The sequence below is a fragment of the Scomber japonicus genome, chromosome 5 (assembly GCF_027409825.1).
Source record: "Scomber japonicus isolate fScoJap1 chromosome 5, fScoJap1.pri, whole genome shotgun sequence".
NCBI classification, from domain to species: Eukaryota; Metazoa; Chordata; class Actinopteri; order Scombriformes; family Scombridae; genus Scomber; species Scomber japonicus.
In genome coordinates this window covers 34,452,043-34,463,904 of record NC_070582.1, presented here as the reverse complement: position 1 = coordinate 34,463,904, position 11,862 = coordinate 34,452,043, and the positions used below count along the sequence as shown (strand labels likewise).

General features: G+C 37.7%; 1 protein-coding gene across 1 annotated transcript; it reads right to left on the bottom strand.

The window, feature by feature from the left end:
• Positions 1–2,459: 2,459 nt before the first annotated feature.
• Positions 2,460–10,411, bottom strand: ska1 (spindle and kinetochore associated complex subunit 1). The gene is made up of 6 exons (XM_053319362.1): positions 10,330–10,411; positions 8,888–9,003; positions 8,334–8,428; positions 7,276–7,413; positions 5,594–5,763; positions 2,460–2,797 (listed from the first exon to the last, which is right to left on the bottom strand). The coding sequence occupies exons 1-6, from the start codon at positions 10,409–10,411 to the stop codon at positions 2,649–2,651; spliced, it is 750 nt and encodes a 249-aa protein (XP_053175337.1). The 3' UTR covers positions 2,460–2,648.
• Between the last annotated feature and the right edge of the window lie 1,451 nt (positions 10,412–11,862).

The following is an 11,862-nucleotide window of genomic DNA, read 5'->3' as shown; positions in this document are numbered from 1 at the left end:
AATGATGCCTGTGCTGCTGGTTCATAATTGGTTCATAAACATAATTGTGCGCATACCATTTCCTCTAAATCAATTTCAGGCAATCTCCACAGTGGCCTTTTTCCATGCTTGGGAAAACAGGGTGAAAATTCTGACCTCCTCAACTTCTGACCTCCTGTTTCCCCAGAAAATGTCATCTCCTCTTCGTTCCAGCTGTTTTTTAAGCTTGTAAAGAGGGACTTTTCTGTAAATCAGAAATTACAAATTGTGTCCATCAACCCAGGATCAGTTCACTGATAATTCACCTGAAACCCTCACAAGAGTGTTTGGTGGTTCCTTGTAGAGACATTCTGCTTTCAAGAATTGGACTTTGAAAATCACAAGTGAAGGTTTGTAGTCTCACAGTGCATTGAAGCTGGCAAGCACTGTAGTTATTTCCACTTTCTCATCAGCTGTGACTTCATAGTCATAGCTGCACTCACTACTTGTCCCACAACTCATGGGGACACAAAATGGTCCTGCAGACCTGTTTTTATCACAGTTCCACAAATGTAATGGGGGATCTTTAATTCCCACTACTGTTAAGATTCTTATAAAGCCATCAAACCTCTCAACTACAGTCCGATTTAAGGCAGCTGCCTGAGCAGCATAAAGGGCCTCTGATTATTTTATACTTAATGTGGATGTCTAAAGAAATGACTGAATCAGTACTGCCCAGCCTCATTACCCTTTTTAAAAGGGTAATGAATATAGAATAGATTGGGTTTAAAGTGTTTGTTGCCGAATGCTTGGTCATGTGGGAATGTTAGGTCTCTTTACTTTAAAATGAAAGAGAAGGGTCAAGACTTGCTCTATGTGTGAAGTGCCTTGAGATGACTTTTGTTGTGATTTGGCGCTATATAAATAAAGATTGATTGATTGATAAATCTAATACACAAGTACATCCCATTACAAATTATGAAACACAGATTATTTGTTTTTGAGATTTGTATAACTATATATATATTGTTTAAAAAAGAGGATGATGCAGTAATCTGAGTTCAATTTTGAGTGATGAATATTAAGAAAACTGGCCATAAGGATCCTTAGACATAATACGGTAGATATAGATGATTGTCTAATGCTCACCTGTGTAGCTGCTGAGTGTGTGATGTGATTCTGCTGTGTTCCTTCCACTCTGGCACTCTATCAGCAGCTTAGACCAGAGAGAGGCAACAGTAATCATTCAAGAAGGCTGTGTTTGATCTCATTGTTTCATTTGAAAAGTCAACTGGAGTATATAATTTAATACATATAATTTCAGTCATTGAAGTTTATACCTCTGTGTGTACTTTACAAGTGTGTGCATCCCACCTGACCTTCTGTGGTTAATAACTAGTCTGGTTGATTAGTCACTACATATGCCCACTTATATGGCATCATATCCATGTGACTTTTTTCCTAATCAGATGCCTTTTCAGTAATGCTTTTGGGTTATTGGGTGGATTCATAGAGAAGATATTCATTACAAAGCTTAACTCTCCCAATTTAACACTCTCTACATTTGTTGAAATAAAGTCAGTGAATGTTGTTGAGCCAAGATACAAATAAACATCAGAATATTTATTGTTTTAACCTCAATGCCATTTCAAGTGCAAATCACTCACTCATTTCTTGGTATGAGCTTAGAATCATGTGTGTATGTCTTATCTGTTTAAATGTGATGTATAGCTTAATATATAACATACAGTGAGATTCCACCAACTGATCATCCATTCATCTGCTAAACAATGAATGAATAATAAACTTTATCATGCAACCTGTTCACTCTTTCCCCAACTCTGACTCATGCTTTGTCACTGCTACTGTGGTCTGCATACACACACTTGTTTCTACCTCCACTGCCTTTTATTCACCTGTTGCCATGGTGAATTGTAGGATCAGACCTCTAGTGATGACTTTTTTTTAATTCACCATGGACACACAACTCAGAAGTGATTGAACTCAGCTGTTCTGGAAGCCAAAACTCAAAAGTTTCCCACCTCAGGATTCTTCAACTCAGAGTTAGCTTGTTAAACCTGCTTTCTGGAATAAAACCCAGTAACTATTTCAATAATATCCCAACCACTGTATCTCATGTTGTCAACATAATTCTCATAAGTAAATATGCATCCTTCAATATTGGCTATAGTCATAATTCAGCTTTCAAGGGATTAAATCAATACATTTCTTTTCAATTTAGTTTCTTTAATCACATATACATATACATACATACATACATATATACATAACATCACATAAACAGATCTGCACACAGGTGGATAGTGGAAGCATATATCCAAACACATTTAAAATGTCAAGGAAGACAATGCCACTGTGATTTTGAGGAATGTGTGATTGGTTGTCAGCCTGCCCAATGTGTGCCCTGCCTGTTGCTATTGCCCAGCCTGACCCTCATGACCCTCATGACCCTCTAACCTGAAGGATCAGTGGTGGATGGATTGAAGAATGAATGAGGCCACTAACCTAATTGAAATACTGGTTATTATAACTAACTAATGTGATGAGTCAAAACAAAGCCATGTGTAGTATTGTATGTGTAGTAAATCAGGAATGTGTACATTCAAAAACTCTAACAATTAAAAAAGCATCAACAACAAAAAAGCAGAAATATGTGACAGGTTGTTTTTTCATAACAACATATATCGAGTGAGGCCTCCTCCTCGTAATTCTCGTAGGCGCTGGCAGTGACGCAGCATGTTCAAAATCCCCTGAAATCGCTTGTCCACCTTCATCTGAGTGAACTCACGAAAGTCATCGTCTACCACAAAATACTGACCTGAAACACATTCAACACAGCAGTGAGACCAGTGCTTCAGTTTATATACACATCATATCAGTCTTATTGACATATTACATGGTGGAAAATGTACTAATATTTATTTTAGATTGAATGTTCTAATTGCATCACTCCAGTGTGACAGTGTTAGCCTTTTAATAATTATTAGTGTTCTTTGGAAACTGGAAACTTTTGTGTTGTGTAGTTTGTTTAGTAGAGGATGACCTGTAGCAGTGTTTTCTTTATTTACACATCATGTCTGTATACTGTATGTTTATGCATCTGTGCAAAAATACTTCAGGTACAGCTGAAGCTATATGACTCTCCAGCAGCTTTCCAGCTAAATCAAGTGGCTTCTTCAAAGTTAGTCAATATACCAAATCCCTGATTGTTTATCTAGTATGTTCACTGAGCTGCAGCAGAGGGAGGTACAGATTAGTTTAGATTAGAAAACTGTATTAATCCCATAGAGGGGAAACTCATTTGCCACTAAGCAGCTCATACACACATAAGTAAATAAATAAATAAAACACATTAGAAACATGATCTACAGTATTTAATCAGAACAACTAAAAGCATTCATTAAAAAATCTGACTGCTGTTGGAACAAAAGACCTTCTAAAACACTGAGGCATCACAAGTCGCTCACTGAAGGAGCTTTTTAGGTTGTTACAGACTAGGGATGGACCGATATGTTTTTTTAAGGGCTGATACCGATACCGATTATTAGTAATTGAGGAAACCGACAACCGATATTTAGAACCGATATTAATTTGCAATAAAAAAAATGTTGGTGTCAAAATTTAGAATAACACACTTGGGATTAGACTGAATACAGTATACTGTTTGTTTGTTTTTGTACACTGTGAAAATCTGTGATAAAAAGACCTTAAACTTTTGTAGAATAACACAAACTCTGATCTTGGTTGAAATGGTTCAAGCAATTATTTTATTATATAAAAACAAAAAGTGTTCAACAGGTTCAGCTCTGTAGGCTACTTGCTGTACCCATATGTTGCTATGTCTTCTTTTTATTAAATAAAGGAGCTCCAGGTCATGTTCACTTGATCATTCTTTTTTTCCTTTTTTTTTGTTGCCGTGGTGCAATTTATTTTTAGAAGCGTAATCATTTAAGCTATTTGCAAAATCGTGTCGCACTTGATGTGAATATAGGCAGGCAGGTAGGTCCGAATTTTTTCATTGAAACTGATCATAATAAAGGTTGTGGTGTCTTTAAAACTTCACCAGAGTATTTTTATTGCAACTTCGACATTTTCTGTTGCCTTGCCTTCAAACAGCACACTGCTGCTTCACGGAGCAGTCCTCTCCTCTCCTCTCTCTGGCGCTGCATCTAGAAGCTTCAGTGTTGATTGGCTGTCACTTGTGCCGTGCAGCCAATCAGTGGGCGCTGTAGGCGGGACATTGTTACACAGCCAAGAGTGGTGACTTCAGGCAGAGAGAGATGGCTGCATAAGAGCCAAAGGAGCGCGTTTATCGGTTATCGGTGGAAAAAACGGCTGATGCCGATTATCATAAAAATGCCGAATATCGGCCGATATTATCGGCTATGCCGATTATTGGTCGATCCTTATTACAGAGTATATGAAAAGGATTGCCTTCAAGCAGTAAAACTGTACATGTGTACAGGCTTGCAAAATACTTGAATGAGGACTCCATTTACATTTACATTGAGAGATACATCCAGTATGAAGAAGAAGAATGATTACAACAGTCAAAAGCTTTTTCAATTACATAGAGCATGTTAGCAGGGCCGATTCTAACCTATGTTTATTTCAATGACCTGATATTGACTCCTAAAATCTCGTGATCTTTTCTTATGGATGCATCAAGCATTTACCCTGTTAGTCTAAAAACATGGCAGGAGCTGGTGTGGGAAATTATCGACATCCTACAGCTTGCACAACAGTTTAGCACTTTAACATTAGACTGCAGGCTACTCTGAAAGTGAACAGAACAACAAAGAAACAGCTCACACACTGCAGGCCTCCAATGTCCACTTAGAATTGACTTGACTGAGATGACGTTTCCAGCATTACTGCTCTTCATCACACTCTACTCTTAAGTCTTGTTTGACTTCTACTCTGAACGTAAGGACACAACAAACTGGGAATATCCATACATCAGCAGTGTGGAGAGTGCACTTCTTACAGTGTGGTGAGGAGTAACATCAGTGCAGAGTCTTTAACATTAAAACAGAATCCTGACTAAAAGCAGACATTACACCAAACTAGTGTTTGTCATTGAATTATTCACACTGACTCTTGCTTCTACACAAAAGATGTGTTTTGATAACATTATTAGGTCAAAGAAATTCATAGCATCACACCCTCTGCACTTAAGAAAATCCTTACACTATGTTTATCCAGTTCTTATAGCCTGGGCTTCTTATAGCCTGGCCTATAAGAACTGTAACTGAAATCAAAATGAATCTAATCAAATTGAATCACAACTAGAATCAGATTGGGATCTAGTGAATTAGAATGAAGTCAGTAGTTATACCCTTCCCTATATGTGAGTGATGTTTTGAAACAGACTTGAAATGTGTTTGATATTGAACATAAACAAAAGCTTTATGTTTTAACTCACCACAACTACTATGATAATCCATATTGTAATAGCTAAGCACACAGAGTTCATTCTAGTCAGTACATCCTGTAAAGAATGTAGCACTGAGCATCTGATGAAGTTGCATCATTCTAACCCACTGATCATCATCTTCCACATGCAGTAACCACATCAGAGCTGTAGGAGACAAACTTGTGTGTGTCAGCATACCTTTAGTATCTTTTGTCTCTTGTTCCTTAAAGCGCTGGTAGAGCTTGCGTGAATGGTTGCTGAGAGTCTTCACAGACTGACGGAGGATCTTGTATTTGGCTGTGACAGCTATGTTGATGCTCTGCACTGCTGCATTCAGTTGATCATATGATACCCGTCCTTTCATATACCTGACAGGGACAGAACATTCAGTGTTTAGATACCAACATGAGGCTGGGCTACAATAACAATGTGTCTCTTAGCAATACAAAATAACCCAAAGAAAACCTACATGTAGAGCTGCAGACTATATATCACGTACTAAATATCACTGATAATATGTGCTATTCCTCATGTGAAAGCCAATCTCAAAGTTTTGTGAAACTTGCAGTCTTGCTGCAGCAAAGTGGACAGGAAAAAAATAGAAGAGCATCAATAAAAAAGATTAAAGAACAATAAATCAATCCAATTGTAGTAAAAATGTAACAAATATAATAAAATAATTGTAACATCATGATGTCTACAAATAGGCGAGAGCAACACTCGAATTCTTGAAAAGTGTGGTGATGAGTTAATGCTGAGCACATTGGTCACATCACTGCACTGTTCACAGTGATTGTGGTTTGCATACTATATGACTGATGGGCGATAGGAGATCAATACAAGAATTGTTCACAAGATCTGGTCTGTCTCCAAAGTCCATTTTTATCACAAAAACACACACGTGAAGAAACACTGAACATGACATGGTAACATGCATGAGACAGGCATTGCTGCTCCTGCCAACATTTAACTCAAGTTTCCTTCATTCCTCTTCTGGGCACACTGTGGAACTGTTCTTATAGCTATGCTTGTTGATGTTGTTGTGTTGAAGGTGTTACAACTCCTCCCCGAGGTTTCCCCTCACCCTTCATCTTGCGCTCTTATTGGCTGTACCACATCACTGCCATCTGCCATAGCACATTGTTCACACTACAGGACTTAGACGCCCAGAAAAAATAACACGCAGGCTAAATATGTTGACCTATCAGAGAGTCTTTGGTTGCTTATTTTGAACAGTTCACACATAGTGACTGAGCACTGATCTGCCTCTGATCTGGAGCTTTTGTTGGTGATCTACAACAGCTGTTGGCGAAGTGGAAAATCAGGCCTACAATCATCTAGTGTGAACCTGGTATAACTCTAAAAGCTGGCTTCTCTTTTCAACATACAATTTTCTGAGGAATGATTGCAGGAATCGAAGGCTCGTATAAATAACAAATATAAATAACTAATACTAATAATAAGAATTGGTTCAATTTAGAGCTGCAACAACAACTCAATTAGTCAATGAAGTTAATGGCGGAAAAATGAATCGGCAACAATTTGAATAATTGATTCATGGTTTGTGGCAAAGAGACAAACATTCCTCATATGCAGATTCCTAAAATGATGATGTGCTGCTTTTGACTGGTTACCACCTATATCTGATTATGTTTAGGACTGTTGCTTGGACAAATTAAGACACGTTGGGCTGTGGGAAATCCATTCATTATTGGGATGGATAATTGGAAATTCCTAGGAATGATACATGCAGTTTGTTTTTATTGATAATCATCTTACTCTCTTCATGTGTCCTTTTGTCTTATGTAGATCACCATGTATAAAAAAACCAAACACATCATGAACATGCTCATTGATCACATATGTTGGATATTACTTACTGAGGGATGCTCTCAAACTCTGGCACAGTGATGAACTCCATCTCTCTGACATAGTTCTTGTTGGTCTTTTTGACATTTTCTGGCTGGGGGGGTTGTACGTCTGCTGCTTCGTTCTGCTTTACTACAGGTTCTTTTCCACTGAGACATGACATGAAGATTAAACATGAAACATCAGGCAGTCATTCAGTGCAGTCACTGGCAGAGGATTTTAGGCTCGGAGACTTTCTAAAACAATGAAAAAGAGCCAGGCAGAGACTATGAGCCAGCATCTTATCTTTACATAGTTTTCATTCTTATCAATACAATATTATTACTTGTTTCTTTTTTCAATACATCTGATAATGACATATGTTATTCACAGCATCCATAAAGTTAGAGTAGGATCCAGCTCACATTACACTGATATAACAGCTTATATGAACCTCATGTTTTACTTGTAAGACTCACTTTTAATGCCAGTGTTCATCATTTGTGATGTGACAGGCTTAAAACTTTCCTTTTTGATAAAGTTTATAGTAAGGGCCGGCCAGGCAGCTCCTAGACTTCCCATGATGCACTGAGCTTCTCTATCTATCTGCTCATTAATGTACCATTAATACATTCACTAATTTAACTTCTTCCCCAGAGTTATTGTTCATTCTGGTCTCACAGGTTCCTGTGGATCAGAGCCAGGGACCACCTAGCTGGATACCTAGTCAGATGTGTGTTCCCTGTGATCATGTCCTCCATGCTGGTATTATTATTATCATTAGTCATACTTCTATTATTATCATCATTGTTGTTACTTTCAGTGCCTTTCAGTGTCTCCTTCTTCTCTATCAACCAGATGGTAGCCCACCTAAAGTCCATATCTACTTGAGTCTTCTTCCTGTTAAAGGGGAGTTTTTATTTGCTGCTGCTGCCAAGTGCTCCTCATGTGGAGCAATGTTGGATGTTAAATTAAAGAGTACGGTCTAGACCTGCTCTATGTGAAAAGTGACTTCAGATAACCTTTGTTGTGATTTGATGCTATACAAATAAATTTGAATTGAAAATAAAGCAACGTATGGTTTACTCACTTTGCTGAGTCTTTCTTCATGGGCATGTGTGCAGGTATGTTGTCTTTAAGGTGCTGGACATCCTCCATATCTTTTTGGAATGACTCTTCAAGCTCCTGAGACATGAACAAATGAGGTTCATCACTAAGTGATACCAAGCAAAAGCAGGTATATTTGATGCATGCTGCACACACACACACACACACACACACACACACACACACACACACACACACACACACACACACACACACACACACACACACACACACACACACACACACACACACACACAGGTCTGGTTCTCATTTATAAAACAATGACTACAAATCAAAAAAAAGCATGTAATTAATTGTGTCTGCACATTAACATGTCTGCACTACATTAAATTAAGGTCTGTTTAAATCCATTCAAGAGTACAGTTTAGACCTGCTCTATGTGTAAAGTGCCTTGATGACTTTTGTTGTGATTTGGCGGCCGCTATATAAATAAAGATTAATATTACTGTAGAGTAACAGCATAGATACACTGACTACATGAACATCAACTGAACAAACTTCTGGGGTTCAGCTTACCTTCAGTTGCTTTAGTTGGTCTTTCTGATGACCAATACACTTTTCAAACTCACCGACAAGCTTCTCAAGTGCAAAGAGTTCTTGTCCAAGTTTCTTCATCTTATTTTGTGGAACCTCTAGATGTGCAGAGAGATAAAAGAAAACAGTGAAAATAAAGAAAAAGAACACAGTCTTCTCTAATGTAGGGCTGTGCAGTGTTACTGTTAATGCATGATGTGTAAAATGTCTAAAAACTGACTTTGTAGCTACTACATTAGCTGTTTGAGCCACAACAGTCCAGTGAACTGTGACAAGAAGGACAGGCTGAAAATGTGTGTATATCATCTGAGCTCTCAGTTTGTGTTAGTTGATGAGGGATCATCTCTAGTTACAGTAGAGGCTCACACACTCCAACAAAAATAATCCTGTGTTACACTCAGTTAGGAGCAGATTTGTTTATTAGCAAAGATAATTATTGGAAAGTGCTTAATATGTATTAATAAGGGGGTACCACACAATGAAGTCATGAGCCAATAACCAGTAAACATATATATAGTTAATATATATAAATATATAGTAAATATATTGTTTCAAGAAGTGGTGTTCATCCAAGGATGTTATAAGAGATATTAACACTAAAAGGTTTAAATTGGGGCACTGACACCATCACCAAACTGTTGTTACAGTATGTACACACAATCACAGGAAACTTCTCTTTAAATGCACAACAACATATATTATCTCAAGCAATATTGATTATCAATCAGTAATGCCTCTATTAATAAATTGCATGTTTTAAAGAACCCCATAGTTGACACAGGAAGTGATAGTCATCTCCTACATGCAGTGTCCAATATTCAGGAGAATGTAAATCCATGTCTGATGCCTTCTGGTAAATGACATAAAGAGCATTGATTCTACAAGTCTATGGAACCCCACAGTCCACACACAACATTATTATTCTCCATGGACTAAATGCTATGGGTTAACATTTTTTTTTTGGTGGGGGTGATGGTTGGGGTTATCACAGCCTGGAGTATGTCAGCGATTAGCAACAACAAGGATTTTGATCTATTATTAGTTTAAATATTAAATATATTCCCTTCCTAAATCAGCCACAAACATACTTTAACACTAATATTATTTTCCACTTCTATTCCATTCCATTAAATTGTATTATCAACTTGAGTCAGACAAGACAGATAATTGTGAGCTTAAGTACCATCATTTCTATCTCTTCTTGCATACACACAAACACACACACACACACACACACACACACACACATTATTTTAGTTGCTTGCCACATTGACCTACAGTGCTCTATAATACAGCAGCAATATCCCTTGATGAAACCATGAAAGCATGTACTTACCTCACAGGGCAAACATCAGAAGATGGTTCAATATGTGGAAAATCAGGACTGTTAGATTTTTTTGGTCATGTTAATCACTACATCATACCTGCCACTGACAGGTCCAGCATCCGTTGAATGGATGATATTTTGTCATGAATGTGATGGCTGACATCCTCCAGCTCACTCATTTTCCTAACACACCACACAGTAAATGAATTAAAATCATTCATACATTGACTTACATATTATGTTCACTTACTGTACCTGTATTCTTGCTGGAACTAATTAATAGCTCAGAAGAACTTTTCAATACCTCATATTTGATATGAGAACATAAAAATGAAAGATAATGGACAGTTTCATATTTATAAAGCTTTCACTTACTTTGTGAAAAAAGAAAGACGTTCTATTTCACTATTTTTCTTTCTCATCCAGGTCACATCAGAGCAGGTCCACATCAAAAACCAATACTTGTCAAATCTGGAATTCATGTTTTCAATTGTCTAGAGTGTCCTTGTTAATCTAGTCCATATTTGACAAGTCTAAGTGAAGTGGTTTTTAATCTGGACCTGCTCTGATGAAGTGAAATTGCCCTTTTTCGGTTTTTAAAGGAAAATAAACATTTCACAAATCTAAAAGTGGGTTTAAAGGAAGTTAACATAACCCACCACTCACCCTTATTATCATTATCATTATTATTATTTATTTATAACATTATGTTTACTACTACGAGATCACTACACTCACAATGTAACACTACCCTGTGGCCAGAACGGTTTGGACTGACTTTAACGTTAATGTGCTAAAGTGAGATCAAGTTTTCACTGAGAATTTGGTTGATGTAGATTTGTAGAATACCTAAAATGATTTTAAAATTGTGTAACGTATGTGCACTTAACGCAAAGCACTTCAGGTTACGTAAAGATAAGTGTTAATACATGGCCTGCCCAACAAAACAGCGACAACTAAAAGCTTGAATAGAACAGATATTATGTTCGGGTACACTCTATCTGACGTTAGCAGCTAGCTTTACATTTGGTTACAGTTAACACTGGCGGTGGCGAGCAGTTAGCTTTCACTGCTAAAAACAAACTGCATCAAGCGTAACATCATTACCGGTAAAGTTAGCTGCCCTGGGACTGGGACACTTCCAGTCCTGCACTGTGTTTGTATCTATCTACCAGTAAACACAAGACTGTACATTAAATAAAAGCTGACTTACACAGTTCAGTTATCCGCTTGATAGTATTACGTGTATGCGTACTCTACACTTTTCCTCAGTGCTGCGTTCGCGGTTCAATCCAATTTCAAATGTGACTGGAGACGTCACAGTCAGCGCACGCTCAGTCTCACTGTCAGCATCAGAGGCTTCACTGACCGTCGGAAATATGAGATTTTGATTGCGGTTGGCAAACGCCACCAAGTGTTGTACAACGTGAATGCAGCTGTGAGTGGCAATTCGCTAATTCATTTGGGCATAATAATGTACATCAGTCACACATCAGATTCACTACAAATCCTTACTTTTGGAAGTGGGCTTAATGCTGCATGAGCAACATGGAAGGGCAGCCCCCCCCCCTTTATTTTCAAATATATATGGCACATGGACCTGGGTTGCTTTTTCAAGCCCTATCTGGCA

Excerpts from the sequence above, each read along its gene's own strand:
- ska1 (XM_053319362.1), bottom strand. The coding sequence starts at position 10,411 with ATGAGTGAGCTGGAGGATGTCAGCCATCACATTCATGACAAAATATCA. Across the intron at positions 9,004-10,329 it reads GCTGGACCTGTCAGTGGCAG|AGGTTCCACAAAATAAGATG; the intron begins GTATGATGTAGT and ends CTGCACATCTAG. Across the intron at positions 5,764-7,275 it reads GAGTTTGAGAGCATCCCTCA|GTATATGAAAGGACGGGTAT; the intron begins GTAAGTAATATC and ends TGTCCCTGTCAG.